This window comes from Chelonoidis abingdonii, chromosome 17 (assembly GCF_003597395.2).
Source record: "Chelonoidis abingdonii isolate Lonesome George chromosome 17, CheloAbing_2.0, whole genome shotgun sequence".
NCBI classification, from domain to species: domain Eukaryota; kingdom Metazoa; phylum Chordata; order Testudines; family Testudinidae; genus Chelonoidis; species Chelonoidis abingdonii.
In genome coordinates, this window is record NC_133785.1 from 10496919 (window position 1) to 10523286 (window position 26368).

A 26368-nucleotide genomic window follows, 5' to 3' on the forward strand; every position below is an offset into this window, starting at 1 on the left:
TCTATTAGTGCCCAGACTGAATTTTGGTGCAAGACTGGGGTCCTCCTGGATCCTGAAGAAAACCTGAGTGAGATCGGGGACTCCTGTTATACCGGTTGTTGCACAGACCATGACCAAGATTGGGGGCCCCATCACTGTGGGTGCTGCACGGTGACAGTCCCTGCTCTGAAGAGCTCACAGTCAAACTAGAGAAAGGGTGGGAGGGGAAACTAAGGCACGCAGTGGGGGAAGGGATTTTCCCAAAGTCAGTTGCAGAGCCAGGAATAGAAGCCAGCTATCCTGGGTTTCAGTACAGTGCCCCCCCCCTCTGGGCCACCTGTGACCCTAGACACCTTGCTCCCCCTCTCCTCCTTCCCCATGGCAGGTACTCTCCAATATGTTGGAAGGGCAATGGCATTGTTCTGAATGCATGGGCATTCCCCACACAGTCCATGAGCTACACAATGTCCCTGAGACTTCTGCTGTCCCTCCCAACCTCTCCCTTCCTTGGGGGTCTAACACCAGGGTCTCTCCCAGAACACTGGGTCCACTGGCCTGGATCAGAGTCAAGGTCCATCTACCACGGTATCCTGTCTTGGACAGTGGCTGGCATGAGATACTTCACAGGAGGGTGCAAGAAACCCAGCAGTCACAGACCCCACTCTCCTCCCAGAGCTGGGCATAGAACCCAGGAGTCCTGATGCACAGTCCCCTCAACTCATTAGATTACCTGCTGCTCCCAGAATAGTGAACAGAACCCAGGAGTCCTGCCTCTCAGTTGGGATCTCTGAACTCACAAACCCCTTCCCCTCAGTCCCTCTCTGCTGGGGTCCATACAAGTACCACATCTGCCCCCCACCACACACCATCACAGTTACTATGGTGACTATATGAAGGGGGCAGGGCCTAGTTCTGGAACCCCCCCCCCCTTGCCATGTTCTGGAACCAGGTCAGTCACCACAGTAACAGCTGGGGGTGGGGCAGTCAGGTAGGCACCATGCTGGGGGCCCACCGCCGTTCCATGTTCACCAACGCCTGCATCAGCCCCTCCCTGGACTCCAGCGCCCGGGCACCTGGCACCCTGTACCAGAAGAAAGGGAGGGTGCACCTGCTAGGGCTGCTCTCAGATTCTCTTCCCCAAGAGGTAATACCTGGTATCTCCCTCCCCCACTACATACTGGCTTCCCCCACTTTTGGGGAACCCAACATCTATTTTAGACCACCCCAAACTCTAACTTCATCTCCCTGCTGTTGGGAACTCCCCTCAGGGGCAAACACTCAGGGAAAATTGTTAGGTTGGGGTTAGTTTTTGTAGGGTCTCCTTAACTGGCGCGTGTCTCTCTCACTCACTATCCTGGGTTGGTGTTTGTAGAGAAACACCATTGACTAAGGAGCAAGGGAGTGGAAGTCAGGTTGTCAGGACACTCTATTCCCAGCTTTGGGAGGAGTGGGGGCTAGTGGACTAGGGCACTTTGAGCCAGGACCTCCTAGAGGGAAAAGGCCTCGTGTCCCATTCCCTGCTGCCCTGAGCCAACCAGTCTCTGTAGGGAAAAGCTGGGTCCCTCCTGCCTCTGGTCTGCGGTTTCAGGAGGAGGTTTTCAATTCCGGTGATGGAATCGTGGTCTTGATGAGGAAAGGGAAGAGGAAGGGGTCACCCAGAGACCCCACTTCAGGGAGAAGAGGCAGACAGGCCCCACAGTGCAAGATGCAGGAGCCACGTGTGAGGGACACCTCTGATGAAAACCAGGACTCAGCCCCATCTGCAGGAAGGTGAGTAGGTTGGATGGGATCCTTATGGCTATTGGGCCAAACTCATCCTTGCTGCAGCTCCATGGAGATTATATTAGTAGCACCCGGATGTGCCAACTGAGATCAGTACCCATTTAGTGGCAGGTGCTGCACAGATCCCAAGACCAGAGTCACAACTGTGCCGGGCGCTGCACAGACCCTGACTAATATCGGGACTCCCATTCTGGTGGGTGCTGCACAGACCCCCCCACCCCATCCCAGATCAGGGGCCCTCACTGTCCTAGGTGCTGCACAGACCCTGATCAAGATTGGGGCCCCAAAGCACTGGGCAGTGCCCAGACACACAGTGAGAGACAGTCCCAGTCCCAAAGAGCTCAAAGTCTAAACAGATAAAGGGAGGGGAGTGGGCTCTATTGGGTTAGAGTGGTTGGGAGGGGTGCAGCTCGGAGTCTGTTGCCAGCTCAGAGGGAGATCTGGTCAGGTTTTTCGTATGCCCTGTAGATGGACCCATTAGTCTAGTTTAGAGTGTCAGCGGAGTGATGGCGATACTAGACTAGATGAGCCTATTAGGTCTGATCTGGAGGCTACCAGGCTAGATGGCCCCGTTGCTCTGACCTGACACTTATCATCTCCTCTCCTTCCCACGACCAGGCAGACAGACGTTTCTGAGGACACCCTTCTCTCCAAGCCAGCTCACTCCTGCACCCCTGATCCCTTACCCCACAATCTCCGCCCCTCCTTCCCCTTCCAGTGGATGTGGGAGGAATTCTCGCTCAACGGTCGTGCCCTCCTCCCAGCTCCTTCCCTGGATAAGGTCAAGAAGGGGGAGCCTCGCAGAGCCCCTAACAACTCCCCCCGTGAGAATGTCCGCCCGACAACGACAGATTTGCAGGGACATGTAGACCAACGAGCTGGCAGCTCACAGGGGCGCAGCAGCACTGAGGGGAGCAGGATCAAGCGAGCCCCCCAGTCCTCCCCCAGCACCCTCTCTTCACTGTATTGGAAGATGGAGGCCCGGAGCGAGGCCCGCAAACGCCAGCTCCAGGAAGAGCGGAGGCACTGGCTCCAACTGGCTCAGCAGCTGCTGAGTCTGGAAGAGGCTGTGTCCTCCCCGGCATGGGAGGCAGTCGCCTCCGCCCAGCAGCTCCGGGCCAGGCTGAGAGCTGAGGTCCTGTGCCTGGCCACAGAGCCCCAGGACCCAAGCCCCAGGGAGCACAGAAGGAAGGGCAGGGGGTTGGCCCCCAAAGACAAGATGCAGTTCCAGCCCATCATCAACCAAACCATCCCCGACTTTGAGACACTCCACAGGAGGTTCCAGGAGCAGCTGGAGAAGAGGAAAGTGAGAGGTAAGCCAAGGAGACAGATGCAATTGCTTTTGGGGTAGGGTGAAGAAGCTGTTTATACAGAAGCCCTTGCCTGGCGCGAAGGTGGAGCTGCGTCTGAGGTGGGGCTGTTTATACAGGAATCCCTGGGTGAGACGCAGGAGCTGTTATACAGCGACCCTTTCCCTGGTGCTGCGATGCAACTGCTTCTGGGGTGGGGCAGTGCAACTGGTGAGGGAGGGATTCTGGGACCTTCCATTAATGTTTTCTGTGTCCCCCTCTCAGCCAAGCTGACCATCTGCAAACCCTTCCACTTCCATGTGGCCAGCAGCTCTCAGCACCAGCCTGGGGACGAGCTCAGAGACTGGGAGCAGCAACAGCTGCGCCAGCTCTGGAGCTTCCACTGCGGGTCCCAGTCCTGCTCAGAGTTTGACCCCCTACCCTCAGTGCCACCCACCAGAGCCTCTGACAAACGGCAGGAGGCTACCAGGTATGGACAGTGCCCTTAAATCAATTCCCACCCCAGCTGTACCTGCCCAGCTATCCCAGCCCTGGCCTCCCCCCAGCTCTGCTGCAGCCCCTCTGCTATCCCATTCCTAGGTTTCCCCCTCCCTAGATCTGCTGGTAACCCTCAGTCCTGACCTAGAGCTAGGGTGGCCACTTGCACGTCCTCCGAGTGCCGAACATTGCAGTGCTACTAGTAATGGCATGAGCCCGCCTCTGCCAGTGCCACACGAGGGGCACCATTTAGAAGAACATGCCAGATAGGGGACTAATGTTAGAAAGGCAGGACTGTCCAGCTTAACAGCAGACAACTTGCCTGCCTACCTAGATCCCCCTGCTATCCCAGCCCTGGCTTCCAGTGCCCACTGCCCCCAGCTCTGCCCCGCAGCCCCCTGCTATCCCAGCTAAGGGTTTCCCCCAGCCAGGAGGCTGGAACAATTTTTATAGGTGCCACCTGGCTGAGCCTTCTCCTTTGCTCCTGGTGCAGGCTGTTGCTGTTGGAGTGGGAGCGACGGGAGAAGCAGGAGAAGAGGCGAGCAGAGCAGCGCCGGGTCAAGCAGCAACAGGTGCAGAGGGAAGTGGCCAAGTGCCTGGCAGCCTACAGTCCCCCGGGCAGCTTGGCCCAGACCACGCAAAGGAAGAGAGAAGAGCTGAGGTAACAGAGAGGGGAAGAAAGGAGCAGCCTGGTGTGAGAGACAGAGGAGTGTGGAAACCACCACATGGTGCTCCTGGTGCCTCTCAATCCCGACCCTCAGCCCACTGCTAGCTCAGCCCTGGGCTCCCCACAAGCTCTGCTCCTGCCCCTTAAATCTGACCCATGGCCCCCTACTCTCTCTTATAGGAATTAATTGTCAGTAGATAGGGCAGAGGACAAGTGCTCGGAACATCTGGGTTCTGTTCCCATCTCCGCCGCTGTACTTCAGCAAGTTCCTTTTTCCACTCTCAACCTCAGTTTGCTCTCTGTCCCTTTGTCTGTTTAGAATGGCAGCTCACTGGGGCAGGGACTGGCTCTCACTGGGAGGCTGTCTACAGTGCAGTTGAGAGGTGTGATTGCAGAACATGTAGAAATACCTGAACTACCTTTGATCCAGCTAGCATGCCAGCAATAGCTGTGTAGCCGTGGCAGCACAGATTAGCAGCCAAGTACTATCCCACTCAGAACCCTGGATATGTTTGTACTCAGGTAGCTAGCTTGTTCCACCATCTGTGTGGCCATGACTGCATGTCTATTTTTAGCACACTAGCTGGATCAGCTAGCTCAGGTCTGGCTACATATTCTGCACTCACACATCCCAGTTGCATAGTAGACAGACCCTGTGTGTCTGTGTAGCATCTGGTACAACAGGGGCCATGATCTTGGTCAGGGCCTCTAGACACCGATACACCTAATAATAACAATCTAGAGAACACTTCTATTTATGTGTAACTTTTCTCACACAGGTGGCTTTCTTGAAATCAGTGGGCTTGATAAAAATACTCATAATTAATTGTAATAATTGTTCATAATATAGACACACAATAATGTAATATTGATTATAATCAACAGCAATTTAAAATAGCGTATTAATAAATTTAATAATAATGTATGGTTATTGTCGGGGACTCTAACCCAGACGGCAAAGTTCGTTGTCTGACTGCGAGAAAAACAGGCAAAACCAGCAAGGTCCGATCAAAAGCTCTTTATTGACAAGTGCACGCATCAATAGAGAGCAGCTCGTCTCCAGAGAGAACCGCCCCCCCCCCTTTACATCTTAGTATAAGCCTATATAGACAGTTCCATCGCGTCATAAACTATTCACTTGAGCAACCCACCCCCTTCGTTTAACAACTAGAAACTAGACACTTTTAGTATACACAGATGCCTAAAGTTAGAAATGTAGGGGAGTTAAAAACAAACAAAGAACAAAACCAGGGAGTGGAAACGAGGAGACTGGGAAGCTAGAGTTCTTATCAGTTCTTCAAAGGGGTGCTCCTAACACAGCACATCTGGCACTATGCCAGGAATGCAGCTTCTCTCTTATCTCACTTTTTCCCACCGCTTTGTGCTGCTTTTTCAGCATTTTCCACTCAGGAATTACCCAAAAATCTCTGTTAGCCTGACTTTGGTCAGGTTGGCTTACCTGGTTTTGTCTGCTATATCTTTATTCAGGCCTAACAGTTATTAACAGTGATCAATATAAAATCAACATGCATAATTACCAGTGGTAGCCTATATTCATTCAGTAATAAATAATATTGATTAATTTTAATATAATACTAATAATGGTGATTAATATTAATTTAATTGTTTCACAACAGTTCATATTAATGTAGTGCTTTTAAATATTAGTGATTACTAGAAATTTAGTGTTAAGGGTGATCAGTATTATTTTGATATTTATTAAAAACAGCAGCTAATATTAATTTAGTAATAAATGCTAGCAATTAATATCAGTTAGTATTTTAATGGTGAATCATATTAATTTAATATTTGGCAACAGTAGTAATTAATTGCTACTTCTTTTGATGCGAGCAGTTAGCCAAATTCAGGGTGTTGTGAGTTGTTCCAGTTAGGAGGAGAAATTGATGATGGAGTCAGTTTTGTTTTGTTTTGTGGTGCAATTCTGTTTTTTAACAAAGATTGTACAAAGTCCTGTTTCCCTGAACAAAGGAGGAACCAAACAGGAGGTAGTTTATTTGCTCACAGCTGCAAGCCTCTTCAGTAGCACCAGGCCCAGAAGTCCTCAAGCCTCTTCAGGCTTCTCTCTGGGTCCTACACCATGCTTGTCTGGGCTGAGTCTGTGTCTGTCTTCCTGTGTGGTCTCTTTTGCTTCTCTTATGCATACAAAGGTGTAGGGCTTGTCTAGGCTGCAAATATTTTGCTAGCATAGTATACTAGCATAGCTAGCCTGGCAGAGCCCCCTAGTGGAGATGCAGTGTAGGTCAGCAGAAGGAGTTCCACCAGCATAGCTGCACCATCTCCCTGAATGACATCAGCTAGGGCTATGTCTACACTTAAAAACATACAGCAGTGCTGCAGCTGCGCAACTCTAGCGCTGCAGCATAGACACTTAGCCCTTGTCTCCACTACCATTTACTTCAATATAACTTACATCACTCAGGGTGTGAATAATCCACATCCTTGAGTGACGTAAATTATACCACACTAAGCGCTGATGTGCACAGCGTTATGTTTGCGGGAGAGCATAGCTACTGCCTCTCATGGAGGTGGAGTTATAATGCCGATGGGAGAGCTCTCTGCCATTGGCATAGAGCGTCTTCACCAGACGTGCTACAGTGGTGCAGCTGTAAACTAGCCCTTAGTACAGTGATGGGAGGGATTCTCTGGTCACTGTAGCAAATCTACCTCCCTGTCCCTGAGAAGTGGTGGCTAGGTCAATGGAAGAATTCTTCCATCAAACTAGTGTTGTCTCCACTGGGGGTTAAGTCGGCTTAACTTCATCACTCAGGGGTGTGGATTTTTCACACCCCTGAGTGATGTAGCTTGGTCAATCTAATTGTCTACTATAGACCAGCCCTAAGTCTACAGAAGCACTCTTGTGTCCGTATAGTTGCGTCTACACCAGAAACATTGCTGGCACAGCTATGTGAGCTAGGGAGTGTGTTTTTTGTGTTTTTTTTTTGCACTCCTAGCTAACAGAGCTATGATGGCAAAACTTTGTAGTGTAAAGTAAGCCACACACGCAGTCTATGCCTAACCAAAACCATCTGCCCATATTGTTCCAATCCCTGGGCAAACTCACAACTGCCTTTGTTGTATTGGGAGTGGTGCTTTACTGTCTGTCTGCTATCTTAAATAAAGGGTAGCAGCCACCCTCACCAGCCTCAATGACATTTCACACACCCACACACACCCCACACTAATATTCAATTATTAATTAATCACAGTGTTCCCTCTGCTTGTGTGTTACACCCTTTCCCCCATCCTGTGTCTGTCTGGTCTATGTAGGCTGTAAACTTTTCAGGGCAGGGACCATCTGCTACTTCGTGTTAGATGAGTGCTTTGCAAAATGGGGTCTGACCTTGGCTGGCCCATAGGCACTGCCATAATAATCATGATGATGATTATTAATAATAACAATACTACTACTACTAATAATTAATAATAATAATAATAACAACAAATTAATTATAAGCAAGTAGTATTTAGTAATTGTTAATAGTGATATTAACCTGGTGTCTATCAATGATCATTATTAACATATTTATGAACCATATAAATTAATATTTAGCATTCATAATAGAGTAATAATATTTAGTATTTATGAATGATCAAGATTTAATATTAACATTATGACTGAAGAATTGCTAATATAGTTCCTATTTTGAAGCAAGGGAAAAAGAAACTACAGGCCAATTAGTTCTACCTCAATTACATGCAAGATCTTTGAACAAATTTTGAAAGAGAATGTAGTTACGGACATAGAGATGAATGGTCATTGGGATAAAATACAACATGGCTTTGCAAAAGGTAAATCATACCAGGCCAATCTTCTTTGGGAAGTTAACTGATATTTTAGACAAAGGACATGCACTAGATCTAATCTACCTAGATTTCAGTAAGGCATTTGATACAGTTCTACATGGGAAATTATTAATTAAACTGGAGAAGATGGAGATTAATATGAGAATTAAAAGGTGGACAAGGAACTGCTTAAAGGGGAGACTACAACAGGTCATACTGAAAGGTGAACTGTCAGGCTGGAGGGAAGTTACTAGTGGAGTTCCCCAGGGATCGGTCTTGGGCCCATTCTTAGTTAATATTATTACTGACCATGGCACAAAAAGTGAGAGTGTGCTAATAAAATTTGACTATGACACAAATTTGGGAGGTATTGGCAATACTGAGAAGGACTGGAATATCATACAGGAAGATCTGGATGACCTTGTAGACTGGAGTAATAGAAAAGGGATGAAATTTAATTGTGCAAAGTGCAAGGTCATGGATTTAGGGACTAACAACAAGAAGTTTTGCTAAAAGATAGGGCAGAGGTCGGCAACCTTTCAGAAGTGCTGTGCCGAGTCTTCATTTATTCACTTTAATTTAAGGTTTCGTGGGCCAGTAATACATTTTAACGTTTTTAGAAGGTCTCTTTCTATAAGTCTATAATATATAAGTAAACTATTGTTGTATGTAAAGTAAATAAGGTTTTTAAAATGTTTAAGAAGCTTCATTTAAAATTAAATTAAAATGCCGAGCCCCCAGACCTGTGGCCAGGAGCCGGGCAGTGTGAGTGCCACTGAAAATCAGCTTGTGTGCCGCCTTTGGCACATGTGCCATAGGTTGCCTACCCCTGAGCTAGGGACTTATCAGTTGGAAGCAACAAAGGAAGAGAAAAATCCTGGGTATATTGGTTGATCACAGAATGACTATGAGCTATGATGCAGTTGTGAAAAAGGCTAATGCATTCCTAGGAAGCATCAGACTAGGTATTTCCAGTAGAGACAGGGAAGTGTTAGTACCATTATACAAAGCACTGGTGATACCTCATTTGGAATACTGTGTGCAATTCTGGTCTCCCATGTTTAAGAAGGATGAATTCAAATGGGAACAGGTACAGAGAAGGGCTACTAGGATGATCCAAAGACTGGAAAGCCTACATTATGAGAGGGAAATCAAAGACCTTGGCTTGTTTAGCCTAACCAAAAGAAGGCAGAGGGAGATATGATTGCTCTCTACAAAGACATCAGAGGGATAAATATCAGGGAGGGAGAAGAGCTATTTAAGTTAAGCACCAGTGTGCACACAAGAACAAATGGATGTAAACTGGTCATCAACAAGTTTAAGCTTGAAATTAGGTGAAGGTAACCATCAGAGGAGTGAAGTTCTGGATGAGCCTTCCCAGGGGAGCAGTGGGGGCAAAATATCTAACTGACTTCAAGACTGGGCTTGATAATTTTATGGAAGAGATGGTATGACGGGACTGCCTACATGGCATGTGGCCCATCTGTGACTGCTGGTAGAAAAAATCCCCAATGGCTGGAGATGAGACACTAGAAGGGGAGGGCTCGGAGTTAGTACAGAGAATTCTTTCCCAGATATCTGCCTGGCGAGTCTTGCCCATATTCTCAGGGTCTGACTGATTGCCATATTTGGGGTCGGAAAAGTATTTCCCCCCAGGTCAGATTGGCAGAGACCTTGGGTAGTTTTCACCTTCCTCTGCAGCGTGGAGCACGGTTCACTTGCAGGTTTAAACTAGTTGAAATGGTGAATTCTCTGTACGTGAAGTCTTTAAACCATGATTTGAGGACTTTAGTAACTCAGCCAGAGGCCAGAGTCTATTACAGGAGTGGGTGGATGAGATTCTGTGGCCTGCCATGTGCAGGAGGTCAGACTAGATGATCACGATGGTCCCTTCTGACCTTAAAGTCTATGAGTCTATAATTATTAATATAGATATTTTGTATTTATGAATTATTTATCTTAATTTTAATATTAACTGCTTTAGTAATATATTCCTATTCTTAATAGTGATTAATATTATTTATGAATATAAATCATGATTTGCATTATATTTTTAAACATAGTCACTAGTATTAATTTATTGTTTGCTGTGTTATTGTAGCCATATTGGTCTCAGGATATGAGAGACACAAGCTGGGTCAGGTAACCAACAGAATTTGGTCCATTAAAAGATATTACATCACCCAGCTTGTCTCTCTCAGTATTAATTTAGTAATTGTTAATAGTGATATTAACTTAGTATTCAGGAACTACTGATATTTTAACATTTATTAACAATAGTAATTTATATTTAGTAATTAGTAGTAGTAATATTTAGTATTAATGAATGATCAATATTAATTTAAGATTTATTAGCATTACAATATATTTTAGTATTCAGTCATACTCTTGGGTAGAGTACTGGACTGGCACTCAGGAGACCTGAGTTCTATTTATGGCTCTGCAGGTGGCCTGCTGGGTGACCTTGAGGAAGCCACTTCACCTTTCTATGCCTCAGTTTCTCCAGCTGTAAAATGGGGATAACAATACCAACCACCTTTATAAAGCACTTTGAGATTTACTGATGAAAAGTACTATAGAAGAGCTAAGTATCTATAAGTATTCTCCTTTGCTTTGTCCCATCACTCAGGATCAGCAGCTCTTGACCTTCATCTCCAAGCCTTCTTGTCAAGTGGGTCTTCCAAGCTGACAAAAACCTTCTTCATGTCCTCCTTCAACATCTCTAACCATCTTTTTCTAGGTCTTCTTTATGGTCTTTGTCCTGTGATTAGTAGTTCTTGTCTCTGGCTACCATATCCCACATTTCATCATCTCGCATGACCCAGCCATCTCGGTTGATACTTCCTCAGCTTTTCTGTGATGGTGGCTATCTGCATCATGGCTTGTACTGTTTCACTGCATAGCCTATTAGCTCTCATTTTACCCAGTGTCCATCCGAGCATTCTCATTTGGCAGTGTGAAGTTGTTGTTCTTCTCTCTTCCTTGTTGGCCAGCATTCTGACCCATATGTCATGGCTGGCTGAATCATGATCCTACACATTTTGCTCTTTTGAATACTTGGCATATTTGTATAGAAGATAATTCCTGCCAACTTCCTGCATTCACACCAAGCGCTCTTCATGCAGCTCCTAACATCTGCATCTATATTCCCATCATGGCTCAGCAGTGCACTAAACCAAGATATTTAAATTATTGCACATACTTTGTACCACCTAATTTTACTGGCTTTTCATTGTTTTGCTCAACAAAACATTCTGTTTTTTGCTGGTTGATTTGTAAGCCATTTTCTTCTAATGCAGCCCTCCAGTGCTCTTAGGTCCCTTTCCAGTTGTATTTATCTTCACGACACAACATAATGTTATTTCCCTGTACGTCTCCTACAATATTTGGGCAGCAAACACTGCGTTCATTGTTAGCCTTCCGGGCATAAACCCAACCAAACGGGTTGTTGCTTATTCGATGCAGCAGCTTCTCCCAAAGTCTTTTGTTGACAATTCTTTCCAGCCAGCTCCTCACGTGACCTGTTACCATGACGGGTTGGTAACAACTATATTTTTGCACAGCTCCTTTATGAATAAAGTTAGGGACCAATGTGCTTGCCTCAGGTTTTTTTCCAGGACAGAGGATTAAGTTGAAGAAGTTTGTCATTGATCCCACACCCTCATGGCCTAATGCTTTCAATGCTTGATTGGGGCACTGGCCAGTCCCATTGCCTGCCCAAGCTTTATCATCTTTAGCGCGGTCTGTGTCTCCATCATAGTGATAGGTCCTGTGAGGTTATTGCTTGTGGATACTTCTCTCAATGTTTTCATCGCATTCTCTTCATTGAACAGTTTCTCATAAAACTACCTCCAGCTCCTAATGATTCCAATGTCTTCCAGCAAAAAGAACAGCAGTACTTGTGGCACCTTAGAGACTAACAAATTTATTTGAGCATAAGCTTTCGTGGGCTACAGCCCACTTCTTCGGATGCAAGTCTTCCAGCAGTACTTTTCCATTTTCATCTTTGAACACTTCACAGCTTCCAAGTCCTCTGTTCTTTGCTTTGCTTCTTTGCTTAATTGAGGCAAATCTAATATTTCTTTTCCACCTTCCTTTGTTAGTAGGCCTGCATATAAGGCTCTAAAATGCCTGACTCTTAGCTTCTACAACTGCTCTTTTCACCCTTTTCTTTACCCGCTTGTATTCCTCATGACATTCCACTGTTCTTACGTTCTGCCATCGCTTCAACCTTTCCTTCTTTACTGCCTCCTACACATTAATGGACCATCCCCACATCTCCTTGCCATATTTTCTTTCTTTCATTTGGCCACAGGCAGCTTGTGCACTTTCTGTAATAAGTTTGGATGTTTTCCCCAAAATCTTGTTAGTATCGTCACCATTGGTTTGGTCGTTGTCTTACCTCCACAGAATCCTTAAATCTTAGACTAACTTCCCTATCCACGAGCCTCCACCACTTTGTCCGTTGTCCCACAACTCATCTTTTATCTTTTAATAGTAACTAATATTTAGTATTGATGAATGATTGATATTAATTTAGTATTTATAAACAGTACTAAACAATGTTTTGATATCTTAATAGAGAATCATAGTAATTTGTAGTTGTGGATACTAATCAATATTAATTTAATATTTGTTAACATATTAAGAACATAAGAATGGCCATATTGGGTCAGACGAAAGGTCCATCTAGCCCAGAATCCTGTCTTCCAACAATGGCCAATGCCAGGTGCCCCAGAGGGAATGAACAGAACAGGTAATCATCAAGCGATCATCTCGTCGCCCATTCCCAGCTTTTGGCAAACAGACGGTACGGACACCATCCCTGCTCATCCTCGCTAAAAGTCATTGATGGACCTTATCCTCCATGAACTTATCTAGTTCTTTTTAGAATCCTGTTATAGTCTTGGCCTTTATAACATCCTCTGGCAAAGAGTTACACGGGTTGACTGTGCATTGTGTGAAGAAATACTTCCTTTTGTTTGTTTTAAACCTGTTGCCTATTAATTTAATTTGGTGACCCCTAGTTCTTGTGTTATGAGAAGGAGTAAATAACACTTCCTTATTTATGTTCTCCACACTAGTCATGATTTTATAGACCTCTATCATATATCCCCTTAGTCATCTCTTTTCCCAGCTGAAAAGTCCCAATCTTATTAATCTCTCCTCATATGGAAGCTGTTCCATATCCCTAATTTTTTTTGCCCCTTTTCTGAACCTTTTACAGTTTCTATATATCTGTTTTGAAACAGGGTGACCACATCTACACGCAGTATTCAAGATGTGGGTGTACTATGGATTTATATAGAAGCAATATGATATTTTCTGTCTTGTTATCTTTTCCTTTCTTAATGATTCCCAACATTCTGTTAGCTTTTTTGACCACTGCTGCATATTGAATGGATGTTTTCAGAGAACTATCCACGACTCCGAGATTTCTTTTTTGAGTGGTAACAGCTAATTTAGACCCCATCATTTTATATATATAGCTGGAATTATTTTTCCAGTGTGCATTACTTTGCATATATTAACAGTGAATGTCATCTGCCATTTTGTTGCCCAGTCACTCAGTTTTGTGAGATCCTTTTGTAGCTCTTCACAGTCTGCTTTGGATTGGACTTAGCTATCTTGAGTAGTTTTGTATCATCTGCAAATTTTGCCACTTCACTGTTTATCCCTGTTTCAGATAATTTATGAATATGTTGAATAAGACTGGGCCCAGTTCAGACTCCTGGGGGACACCATTATTTACCTCTCTCCATTCTGAAAACTGACTATTTATTCCTATCCCTTGTTTCCTATCTTTTAACCAGTTACTGATCCATGAGAGGACCTTCCCTCTTATCCTACGACAGTTTACTTTGTTTAAGAGCATTTGGTGAGGTGACTCTTCCCCAACAAATTATGTTAATCGATGTGTCTGACAATTCTGTTCTTTACTATAGTTTGCCCAGTACTGAAGTCAGGCTTACCGGCCTGTAATTGCCGGGATCACCTCTGGAGCCCTTTTAAAAAATTGGCATCACATTACCTATCCTCCAGTAATTTGGTACAGAAGCTGATTTAAATGATAGGTTATATACCACAGTTAATAGTTCTGAAATTTCATATTTGAGTTTCTTCAGAACTCTTGGGTGAATACCATCTATTCCTTAATTTATCAGTTTATTCCAAAACTGCCTCTAATGACACCTCAATCTAGGACAATTCCTCAGATTTGTCACCTAAAAAGAATGGCTCCGGTTTGGGTATCTCCCTCAAATCCTCAGCCATGAAGACTGATGCAAAGAATTCATTTAGTTTCTCTCCACAATGGCCTTCTCATCCTTGAGTGCTCCTTTAGCATGAATATTAATTGAATAATTGTTTATAATAGTGATTAATATTTTAGTATTAATGATTATCAATGGTATTTGACCTTCGTTATTAATATTAGGGTGACCAGACAGCAAATGTGAAAAATTGGGATGGGGGGGTGGGAGGGGTAATAGAAGCCCATATAAAAAAAAGCCCCAAATACCGGGACTGTCCCTATAAAATCGGGACATCTAGTCATCCTATTTAATATAGATGTATTAATTGTTAATAATGGTGATCAATAACTATTTAGTATTTATTATTGTTATTAACCACTAGGTTTGACTGGTTCCCAGCAAAAATCGTGCTCCTCTTCTGGCTGGGTCTTAGGGTGAATGGGGCCCAAAAGTGGGAGGTAAAAAAATTAGGAGTTTAAAAAACACACACACACATAAATCAAGAGTGAGAGACAGTCAGCACGGAAACATCTGGTAAAGATATGCCCTGGCTATGTTGACACGAGACTTCCTGACTCCCCCAACACGCAACACTCAGACACCCACTACATGCTGACACACCCCTATATAGCTATACCCATAGACACTATCTCCCCGCTGACACCCACTACACCTCCCATACCCTGCCCCTCCCAGTACTCAGACACAACAACACCAAAACATCAGCCCAATACACTGACACCCAGACAATCTGACACCTTCCTCTGGTACCCTCCCCTGACACCCCAACACCCAGACACACTGATTTTCACATTGACAACCAAAGACACTAACACACACATTCCGACACCCTGACACCTCCCAATTCCAGACAAACCGACACCTCTCTCTAATACCTCTGCACACACCAACTCCCAGACACTTTGACCACCACCAATGTCCAGACATACCAACATTCAGACTCCCTCCTAACACACTCACACCCAGACACCCCAACACCCCTCAATATCCAGGCAGCCTGACACCCCCCCCCCAACATACAGACACACCAACTTCCACAAACATTCATGACACCTCCCCAACACAGACACCCTGAATACCCTGACACACGAACATGCAGACACACTGACACCCAGACATAAAACCTACATACAGACACCCCTCCAATGCCCAGACACACACATAATACACACAACTACACCAACACCTACACAGACACAAACTCACTTGGACACACATCCACACTCTACACACCACATGGACACCAACAGTGACACTCATAAAGATCCCTGAGGACTCCTGGGCCCAGACATTGCAGGAGTGCTGGGCTGAAACCAAGGAACCATGTGACTGGGGCAGGTGTTAAATTACCTAAGTGAAAAGGGAAGATTTGAGATAAGCTTAATGGGCAGATTTCAGATTCTGATCTAAACCCAAAGATCCTGCAGGATCATCCAGCCTCCCCTCCCCCTGGCCCTATAGAGCCTCCAGATCTCTCATACGCTATAGATCTCCCACAATTTCCCAGACTTCACAGAGCCTCTTGTATCTCTCAGTCCCAATAGCCCAGCACCTATAGATCCCCTGGTTCTCCCAGGCTCTATAGTTCTCCCTGGATCCTCCCACTCTACTGGACCAGATCCTAAAGGACCTGGAGCCTAGGCATTGGGATTCGGGTATCTGTTCTGATCCTGGTGGGTGGTAATATTCCCCTAGTACAGCCAATGCCCTGGGGCAGAGGATCCAGCAGATCCCTGAGTGTCCTTGTGAATGGGCACTGAAGGGGGGGCAGTGACTAGGGGTGGGATTCACTGCAGTCACCCTGTCTGTGCTGTTGCTCTAGGAGGCTGGAGCAGCAGCGCATGGCAGAGTATGATACCCAGCTGCGGGAGATCCAAGAGAGGGTGGAGAGCCGGCCCTACCTCTTTGAGCGTGTCATGCAGGTGAGAGAGGAGTGGAGGCTAGTGGGTTAGAGCAGGGGGAGGAGGCTGGGAGTCAGGACTCCTGGGTTTCACCTCTGGCTCTATGAGGGAAGGGGGGTCTAACGGTTAGAGCAGGGGGAACTGGCACCCAGGACTCCTCAATTCTATATTCAGCTCTGGGAGGGGAGTCTAGTGCTTAGAGTGGGGAGGCTGGGAGCCAGGATGCCTGGATTCTATTCCTGGTTGTGAACTCCTCCTATTGCTCTCTTGGCTATAGGAGATCCCTGCTAGCTCAGCTGGGAGAGGTTCAAGTGTGGGCAGTGGGGTGGGCAGCCTAAGCCCTGCTCCGTTCTGTGGGTGATGTGAATGATGTCCCTGCCTCTCACCCCACAGACCAACGCCCGCCTGGCTGTGGAGCGGCGCTTCTCCCAGGTGCTGGCAGCGCTGGGCATCAATGAGAGGCTGTTGTGGAGACATGCAGGGCACCTGGCCAAGGACAACACTGCCAGGACAGCCGGCAGAGTCACACAGAGGCGGTCACGGAGCCTCTCCTAGACCAGGTGCTGGATATCCCCCATGGATCCCACTGTCCTGGGCCCTACACATCCCCCTGCCCCTGTCGATCCCTGCTGGATCCCGCTGCCCCAGGTCTGATAGAGTCCCCCTGGATTCCAGAGCTCTGAGTCCACAGATCTCGCTGCCTTGGATCCTATAGCTCATCATCTGGCTGTCCCAGCCCCAAGCACTATGGATGCTGGGTACTCCAGGCTCTATAGATCCAGCTGGATCTTCCATTTTCCTTTGTCCAGGGTCTATAGATCTCCCAGCACAGGGCCTGCTGAACCTCCTGGGTCATCCAGCCCACTCAGGACTCCTAGGTTCTATTCCCACCTCAGGGAGCGGAGGGGGAATCTAGTGGTTCCTTTGGTTCATGTCCTGCTGACAGGTTGCCACCGAACAAGAGGCTAGAGTCTCCTCTTCACTCTCTGGACACCACCTGAAAATAACCCCGTCTGGAACAAAGAAGGGTCACCTACAGCTCCCTGCATTAGAGACGCAAAGTACCAGCAAATAAATGAGTCTTTGAGAGCAGAGTTTGCATTTTTCTTACTGGGGTTACTGCATCAACTCAAGCAGGGGGTGTGCAGAGCCGGAAACTGAGAGCCAGCCAGGACTCCTGTGTTCTGTGCCTGCCTTTGGAAGTTGGATGTGGCCCCGTAGTTAGAGGAGGGGGAGGCTGGGAGTCATTATTAATTATTGTTATTACAGTGTCTGCTAGAGGCCTTGGCTGAGATGGGGGCCCTTGTAGTGCTGGGTGCTGCACAGAGCCTGACTGAGTGGGCCCCTGTTGTGCTGTCTGCTGCATAGACCCCCAAGTGAGATCAGGGCTCCCACTGTGCCAGGCAATGCACAGACCCTGACCAAGATCGTGACCCCTATCATGCCAGACACTGCATGGGCCCCGACTGAGATTGGGTGCCTCATTTTGCCTGGTCCTGCACAGACACAATGAGACAGAGTCCCTACCCCGATGAACTCACAATCTCTAGTTTTCAGGGTTAATGTCTCACTGAGAAGCCTGGAGCAGCACCCCCTTTCTGGAGCAATCAGCTCAGGCTCCCTGCAGACTCAGGCAGGTGTTGCTGCATTGGTAATACTGGGATTGTGGAGTGCTGTTTGGTGGCAACCATGGGATCATGGAAGGAATGGTGCCCTGGCAGAGGAAATTAAAAATAGTAAGGGGATAGTGGGAAATCCAGTTTAGGGACAATAAAGAGATCAAATATGCTGCCAGGGGGTTGGGAGCGCCCAAGTCTGGAGAGACAGAACCCTAGTGTCATGGAGCAGGTGGGAGAAAACATGGCCTGGGGAAGACTCCAGCAGTGCTGCAACCAGTGGGATGGGGTGAGGGAAGGTGTCAGCCCTGGATCTCCCCTGTTGCTCCCAGCCCTAGAGCCCCTCAACCCTGTATCCTTCTATGGCCCACGTTCCCCTCACCCTCCAGCCTTGAGTCCCCCTCAACCTTAGATTCTCCCCTCCACTTCCCCCAGCCCCATATCCCTATTGGACCTCTGCTCCCTCCAATCTGGATCCCCCTTGGTCCTCCTGCTCCCCATAGCCCTGGATCCCCCCTCCACTCCCCACAACCCCAGACAGCCCTGAATTCTCTCTCCCTGTCCCCCACCGCCCAGATCCCCTCACCTCCCCAGCTCCACTTGGGACAGCCCTGGATCCTGCCTTCCCTGCAGGCTTCCTTACCCCTCCCTACCTAGGCAGCCGCCTGCCTCCCAAGAGCCAGAGCTCTGTTCAAGCTCGTCCAACATTTCTCTCCCCTCAACCCTACTTAGCTCTGTCTTTCCCTGGCTCCCTGGGACTGCACCGGCACTGATGTCTCCCACCCCAGAATCCTAGGTGAGAGGCACTGAATGTGGGAAACAAGGCTCGGAGTGAGAGAGCAGGCGGAGCCCGGATCTTGGCTGGAGCACACCTGCCTCCCCGCTGCCCCAGCCCTGGCCCAGCCAGGTTTGGACACAGGACTCCTGGGTTCCATCCCCAGCTCTGGGAGAGGAGTGGGGTCTAGTGGGTTAAAACAGGAGAGACTGTGAGTTAGGACTCCTGGATTCTATTTTCAGGTCTGGGAAGAGGGTCTAGTGTTTACAATAGGGGTGGGGCTGGAAGTCAGGGCTCCTGGGTTCTATCCCCAGCTCTGGGAGGAGAGGGGGGCCTCATGGGATAGACAGGAGGGACTGGGAGCCAGGACCCACCTTTGCCTGCCGAGTGCCAAATGGGGAGGTGAGGGGGAGCAGCACTACTGCTATGAACGGCTAGGAACCAGTTTGTACTGACCCCGCTGCTGCTGCATGGTTCTCTGAGCTTAATGTTCCCCCCACCTCTTATTCTCATTGCACTGTCCCAATTGCTTCCCTCCCTGTAAAGGCCTCTGCACCTGCCTCAAGATAAGAGCTGATCATTGCCCCACCCACCCACTGAAAGCTGAGATCAGCTCCTCTGCAGAAGGGAGGATCAGCTCCCAGCTCTAGGGGCAAAGTAAGGTCTACTTCCTGGACCAGTGAGTGGGGTACCAGGACTCCTGGGTTCTGTCCTGACCCTGGAAGGGGAATGGAGGCTAGTGGCTAGAGCAGGGACTTCTGCTTCTCACTCTACAATGGATATAAAGAGACAAATGCACCTGGGTGAAATGCTCTGAGAACTAAGTTGAGCAGAAGTGCCATGTAAGTACCAAAAAGGGCAGATGTGTGTGAGTGTGTACCTGAAATACCATGGGGGTGTGTGGGGGGATAGCTGAATGGCCATAGATATCTGTCAGGGTTTGTGGGAGAGCAGATACTGGGAAAGTCCCTGGAGGGGTTGTCAGGGTGTATGGGGGTGTACCTGATCATCCTGGGAGACTGTGTATGTAGGGGGTAGCTGAATGGCTGTGGAGAGCAGTCTGTGTGTGTGTGTGTGTATGCACACAGGTGGTAGTTGAATGGCCATTGCGAGAGGCTGTTGGTGTGTGTCGGAGAGAGGTACCTGAAAAGTCCTGCTGGGCAGTGAGATGCCTGTGGGAGGGGGTAGTTGATCAGCTGTTAGGGGTGGCGGGGGGGGGTAGTTGATCAGCTGTGGGAGGCTGTTGGGGTGTGTATTGTGGTACAGGGAGATGCCTCAAATGTAATTGGGATGTACCCTCTAACCCATTCCCTTCCTTGCCCCACAGCACCCCCCCATACACACCATGAGGCTTCGCTACATCAAAGCTTATGTGTGGCTGTCCTGCGTCTTTGTTGCCAATGTAATAGTCTACACTGTAGTGACGCTCTCAAGGAGGCCACTCAGTCTGCAGGCTTCAGGGAGATCAGCCTTCATTGGGGGCCATTTGAGGCTGTGGCAGCACAGGGATTTCCATGGCCTGCCCCTCTGGGACCTGTTGCTGCTCTACATGGACCGGTTGGAAAACCCCATACTGAGGAATGCCACATCCCAGTTCAACCTCACACTGCCAGGGACGTGTGGAGAGAGCTTCCATGAAGCCTCCCAGAAACTGGCAGATTTCTCCTCCTACCCTAGCCACCTCCAGGCTTTCATCCTCTCCATGCACTGCAGGGACTATCCGCTGCTAATTGGTCCAGCAGATGATGAGGCTTGCCCAAATGGGACCCAACTGCTGGTGGCTGTTAGGTCCCAGATGGCCAACTTTGACCGACGTCAAGCCATCCGGCAGACATGGGGCCGAACGGGGCTGGTGAGGAATGTGACAGTGCAGACGCTCTTCCTGTTGGGGAAACAGGGCTCAGGGGATGGGCATCCGGATCTGGAGGCACTTCTAGAGCTGGAGAGGCAGAAAAACAGGGATCTCCTGCTTTGGGACTTCCAGGATACCTTCTACAATCTCAGCCTAAAGGACATCCTGTTCCTAGGGTGGCTGCGGGGCCACTGCCCCAGTGTGGAGTTGATCTTCCTGGGGGATGATGATGTCTTTCTTAGGGTGGAGACCCTAGTGACTTATGGTGGGAACTTTGACACTATCACTCACCGGGGCCTCTTTGCTGGCCATGTCATCCAGGATGCCGCTCCAGTCCATGACTGCAAACATAAGTACTATGTCCCTGAGTCCTTCTATCAGGGCACCTACCCACCCTATGTGGGGGGTGGAGGGATCCTTTTGTCACGGGATGTGGCCACCCGGCTCTACGAGGCCTCATGCCACTTGCCCCTCTTCCCCATCGGCAACATCTTCCTGGGAATCTGCCTGAGAGAGCTGACGCTGGTGCCACTGAACCACCCTGGTTTTTGGACCTTCAACATGGAGGCTGAGGGACAGGAGGACTTGTGTGCTTATAAGGAACTCATCTTGGTGGATCACAGGACACCCCAGGATATCATCCGGCTGTGGCGAGGCCTGCATGACCCTGCTTTGGCCTGCTAGGCCCCATGGTGGTGGCCACGTTGGTTGTCTGTTTTTTCTTTGGTGACCATCTTTGTTTTCTAGCTTTCCTTGGAGAACATCTTGGCTGACTGGCTGGCCAGTGTTCTTTGGAGGCCATCTTTGCCTCCTGGAGGATATTTCCCCACTGAGGTGTGGCTACATCTCCCTCATGGAGACTCCAAGAACTGCTGCTACTCTGGAGACTCGGCTCTGAATCCAAGGCTGCCATCTTAGTCCTTGACAGCTGGCTACAGTGCTGCTGCTTAGCCCATGGGGGACCACCCCACAGTGCCTCCTGCTGACTAAACAGAGAATGAGTTTTTCATGAAGCCCAGATACGTATCCAGAGAAGGATAGGGATGCTGCTGCTGCCGCCATGCCTGAGAGATGAACAGCTCAGTAGGGGGCATGCCCCTCACAGTAAGTGCTCCCCTCCTGCCCCCAGTGTGACATTAGGGGGTTCTTTGCTGCAGGGAGCAGGATGAAGAGTCAGTAGGGGGTGCTCTTCTGTCGCAGTCAGTGCTGACCCCAGCATGGAACTAGGGGCTGTTGTGCTTAAGTGGTGCACAGACTTAGCCCAGGGGTGAATCAGAGGGAGACAGCTCTCTCAGCTGTAAAATTTGGATTTAGACCATTGAGTTGAACCTGAAAGGGTAATTTTTTATGCAGTTCATTGGTAACATCCTCTCATTTTGTTCTTGGTTCCTCCTGCATTCAGAGAAGCAGGGTTTTGTGTACATTTCTTATAAATAAACAAGAGTACATCAAGAAATACCTGAGTGTCAGCGATTTTCTCCTCTTCACTGGAACATTCCCGGAGTCCTGAAATTTGACTAGCTGCTTGGATCGAAAATGGGCACCACCACAAACTGGACATGGTGCTTCTCGCAGGAGGTAAAATATGCTACACAATAACTACAGCACTGTCCATGAATTGTGCTGTCTGCAATGTATTGCGTGTCTGTGTGTCGTTGCCTCCTGCTGGACACAATCAGGCTGCTGGGGAGTGTTTTCTCTCACCCTGCTATTACCTGAGCTATGCTGTTCTATAGCAACACCAAAGATGCAGTCATTGTAAAAGACAGGAAGGCTGGCCTTGTCTTTAAGGCACAGAGCTGGGACCCAGGAGATTTGGCTTCCATTTCCAGCTCTGCTACAGCCTCCCTGTGTGATCTCATGCAAGTCACTTCATCTCTCTGGGCTTCAGTTTAATCATCTACAAACCCTTTCTTTGTCTAGTTAGACTATGAGCTCTTCAGGGCAGGGGCTGTCTCTCAGTGATTGTCTTGAGGCCTGGCATGACAGGGGCCCTGAGTCAGGACTCCCCGTTTCTGTACCTACTCCTGCCATTATGACCGTAGCCAGCTTGCTTCCTCTCTATGGCTCATTTTGCCTGTACCAAGGGTTAACTTATGAACAAGCTTTGAGCTTCCTTGGCAGCAAGAGGCTGGAGAAGGGGAGGGGATAAGCAGCAGAGCCCTGGGCAGTCACAGGAATGTTATCTGATCATGCTGAGAGCTGCAATTTCACCCCTTAAGCTGCTGTTTACATCTCTCCCATTGCACTCTGGTTATGAACCAGCAAAGGAGTTGAGAGCAGCTCCTTCTTACCTGGCCAGGAGCCAGAGTAATGCCCTGAAATAACCCTCTGTGTAGCAGAAAAAAGAAGCTGAACTGGAAATACAAGATGAGCTGTAAAGGACCCTTGGGGAAATGCAATCTCCACCCCCACCCCTCGCATTGCTGTGGCAGTGGGGTCTAGTGGTTAGAGAAGGGGAGGCTAGGGGTGATGGTCAGGACTCTTGGGTTCTATCCCCAGCTCTGGGAAGGGAGTGGGGCCTAGTGGGCTGGAGCAGTGGGGGAGCTGGGACTCTTGGGTTCTATCCCCAACTGTGGGAGGGGAGTAGGGTTTAGTAGTGACCCACCAACTGCAATTTGTCTTTTTTTTTTTTTTTTTTAGTGTAGGTCCAAATTCATGCCATCCTCTCTCCAATCATAGGTCAGCATTCTCCTCCGCAGACAGGGGACCAATCACCTGCAGCAGCACCCTCTGACCAGCACCGCAACCCTAATCCCAGCCCAATGCAGAGGGGAGGTTGCACAGAAAGGGGGCTGGAGAGCAAGTCTGCTCTGCACTCCCCCTGCAGCAGCAGCTCCTGTCCCACGGTGCTGGGACCAGTTCCCCAACCTGGCAGCACCACTCAGCTTTGACCCAGAATGGCCAGAGCAGGGAGTTGGGCCCAGCCCTGAAGGACAGTAGCTGCAGCTGTGGGGTGAGTGCAAGGCAGGCTCTCTTTCTAATCCCTGCTAGGACCTCCCATCCACACCTGGCTCATGACTCCTCTACAACCCACTGACTGGGACACTGGATTAGTGCAGGGTAGATTAGGTACCAGGATTTCTATTTCCAGCTGAGGGAGGGGTGAGGTCTAGGGGCAAGAACAGCTCAGGACTGGAAGTCAGCACTCCTGGGTTTTATTCTCAGCTCTGGGAAAGGAGTGTGGTCTAGTGGCTAGAGAAGGGCAGGGTGAGGGTAGGGGGCTAACTGCCAGAACACTTGCATCCTGTTTCTTTGGCCCTGATTTTCTGTGTGGACTTGACACAAGTCCCTCTTAGTTATCTGGCCCCCATCGTGATTGGATCTGCACCTCCCTGTGTCTCTGTTTCCCTGTGGCATGGAGATGATATCTCCTTTTCTCACAGGAGGCAGAGGAAGGGAGAATGTGATACAGTTACTGAATATCTGCACAGCCCTTGGGGCCTGCTGTATTCCTATTACTTCTCTTGTCAGTTTTTCTAATGGCTCAGCCCTTACTCCTATAAACTGCCACCAGGATCTACAGCTCTGCATTGCTGGCTCCATCGCCACCAGGATACCAGCTGTTCACATAGAAAGCCCCCTACCATGCCTAAGAAAGATGTATCTGTTTATTGTTGGGGATCAGAATGATTTAAGAGGTAGCCAGGGGCTTATTTCTAATATTTATATAGGGCTGCTTTGGCTGGCAGTATTTAAAGAAACAAACCAGGTCCTAAAGTAAAATATTTATAGCAGTTACTATCCTAAGGCGCTAGGAGGGTCTGCAGAGATGTTGCACCAGGCTAAGATTGTGTCTGTTTCCACAAGCTAGGGTGTTGATGGCCCAGCAGGGACACTCTCCTCTGTCTGCTGGCCCCAACGGTGGATGAACTGATTTTCCCCTTATGATGTGTCCCCTGATACAGAAGCATGTATGGGTCATAGCATCCCTTCCACATAGGAGAGGAGGGAATGAGTCTTCTCCCCATCACTCCCAATGGTATTTCCCCTTGTATATACAAAAGGGTATATGGCTTATACTTTCCCTTCCACTGGAAGGGTGATGGTTCTTTCCCCCACTCCCAGTGAGGTTTCTCCCCAGCTATAGATATATTTATAAAGCAGAGAAGGGGGTATTTAGTACAAACCATTCCCAACCCTTGCCGAGGTGTGGAGAAGGAATTGTATAACTAACCCCACTCCCAGCACAACAGTATACTCCCCTGTTAGGAGGGCAGGACCTTCATGGTCCATCTCAGTGGTGGCCAACCTTTTTTGCCAGCTGTGGCACAACATGAACTTATACCAAAATGTCACTTTATTACTAACATGTCTAAAACAGTGGATTTCAACTTGTCATCTATGGATCCCTTAGGGTCTGCAGAGTATGTTTCCAAAAGGGTCTGCACCTGTGTTTGAAATTTTTTTAGAGGTCCGCAAATCAAAAAAAAGGTTGAAAACCACTGGTCTAAAAAAGATGACACTTAATTACAGTATTTCCTATAATGTAATAACGCAGAATAAAACTAACCATGATCTAGATGGTACAGTAACAGTCTAAGGGGTTTCTGAATGTCCCTTCTTGTCCACAGTGTCATCAATCCCTGGGTTCAGCTTTGTTAATGCTAGTATATCTAAGTCAGTGAGTTGGGGATTGGTGACCTAGGCATCATATTTGCTTTTAATAAACTTCCTCTCTGACAATGACTGTCCACAAATATACATTGATCCAAGCCTGCCCACATATCGAAGGAACATCTTTAGGGAAAAATTTCCAGCATGGTGTCACGTCTTGGTTCACTGGAGATGTACAGAAGTCTTTTAATTTATTCTCAAGTCCAGAATTAATATATTCAAGAATTTCTGTAAATTTGAAGGTAATTATCAACATCCGTGTACAAGACAGTGAAAGTAGTAGTAAAAAGGGCCATGGTGGACTTATTAACCTTAAAATCTTCTCAAATGACTAACAGTGAAGACACTGCATTGTGGAGTTTCTCATAATTTATACTCGTCATTCTCAATTCTTAACTAATGCAAATGAATGAAGTGGTCCAAATTATTCAGACAAACTGTTTAGAAAGTGTCACATTTTTTATATAAAAAAGAGGCAACAAAATTGAACAGTTGTAACAAAAAGGCAAATCCTTCCCCTATACACGTGTTGAGCTCAAACACAATATCGATAATGAAAGCCAGATCACTTATCTAGTCCTTGCCTTTAATAAGCTTGCAATTGTCAACGAGTTCATTCCTCTTTTCCAAAAAGGTTAGCACTTGTTCTCTTTGTTTCCCAAACCTTTTGACATCTTTTCCCTTTGACAGCCAATGAACATTCCAGTGGACCACTACCTCCCCCCACAAAGCTGATCCAGTGGGATATTTTGTGTTCATTTCTGCATAGGTTTATGTAGAATGCCACTGAAAATCAAACTTTTTCTATAGGGCTGCAGTGTTGCATACAACTGCCCTAGGTCAAGTCAGGTTAAATTCTCTCCTTGCAATACATTAGATTAGCTTCAGATCATCTGCAAATTTGACACCATCAGCTCTGGACTAAACAAAGACTGTGAATGGCTTGCCAGTTACAGAACCAGTTTCTCCTCCCTTGGTTTTCACACCTCTACTGCTAGAACAGGGCCCCATTCTCCCTGATTGAACTAACCTCACTATCTCTAAGCTTGCTTGCTAGCATATATATAACCTACCCCTGGAAATTTCCACTACCTGCTTCTGACATGGTGGGTATTCACCCACGAAAGCTCACGTTCCAAAATGTCTGTTAGTCTATAAGGTGCCACAGGATTCTCTGCTGCTTTTACAGATCCAGACTAACACGGCTACCCCTCTAATATTAGATTATTAGAGTTGGAAGGGACCTCCAAAAGATCATCTAGTCTAATCCTCCCCCCCTGCTCAAAGCAGAACCAATCCTCCAATGGCCCCCT

The 26368-nt window shown here is 47.8% G+C and overlaps 2 protein-coding genes across 2 annotated transcripts; both read left to right on the plus strand.

Moving 5' to 3' along the window:
- Positions 1–976: 976 nt before the first annotated feature.
- On the plus strand, positions 977–16750 carry TSGA10IP (testis specific 10 interacting protein). Its single transcript, XM_032804343.2, has 7 exons — positions 977–1123; positions 1568–1749; positions 2380–3074; positions 3336–3540; positions 4042–4209; positions 16117–16216; positions 16589–16750. The coding sequence occupies exons 1-7, from the start codon at positions 977–979 to the stop codon at positions 16748–16750; spliced, it is 1659 nt and encodes a 552-aa protein (XP_032660234.1).
- Positions 16751–19199: 2449 nt separating this feature from the next.
- LOC116838833 (N-acetyllactosaminide beta-1,3-N-acetylglucosaminyltransferase 2-like) lies at positions 19200–24724 on the plus strand. Its single transcript, XM_032804353.2, has 2 exons — positions 19200–19428; positions 19914–24724. Exon 2 carries the CDS (start codon positions 19932–19934, stop codon positions 21120–21122), a length of 1191 nt encoding a protein of 396 aa, XP_032660244.1. The 5' UTR covers positions 19200–19428; positions 19914–19931; the 3' UTR covers positions 21123–24724.
- Positions 24725–26368: the final 1644 nt, after the last annotated feature.

Excerpts from the sequence above, each read along its gene's own strand:
- LOC116838833 (XM_032804353.2), top strand. The coding sequence starts at position 19,932 with ATGAGGCTTCGCTACATCAAAGCTTATGTGTGGCTGTCCTGCGTCTTT.
- TSGA10IP (XM_032804343.2), top strand. The coding sequence starts at position 977 with ATGCTGGGGGCCCACCGCCGTTCCATGTTCACCAACGCCTGCATCAGC. Across the intron at positions 1,124-1,567 it reads CAGATTCTCTTCCCCAAGAG|GAGGAGGTTTTCAATTCCGG; the intron begins GTAATACCTGGT and ends CTGCGGTTTCAG. Across the intron at positions 3,541-4,041 it reads AAACGGCAGGAGGCTACCAG|GCTGTTGCTGTTGGAGTGGG; the intron begins GTATGGACAGTG and ends CTCCTGGTGCAG.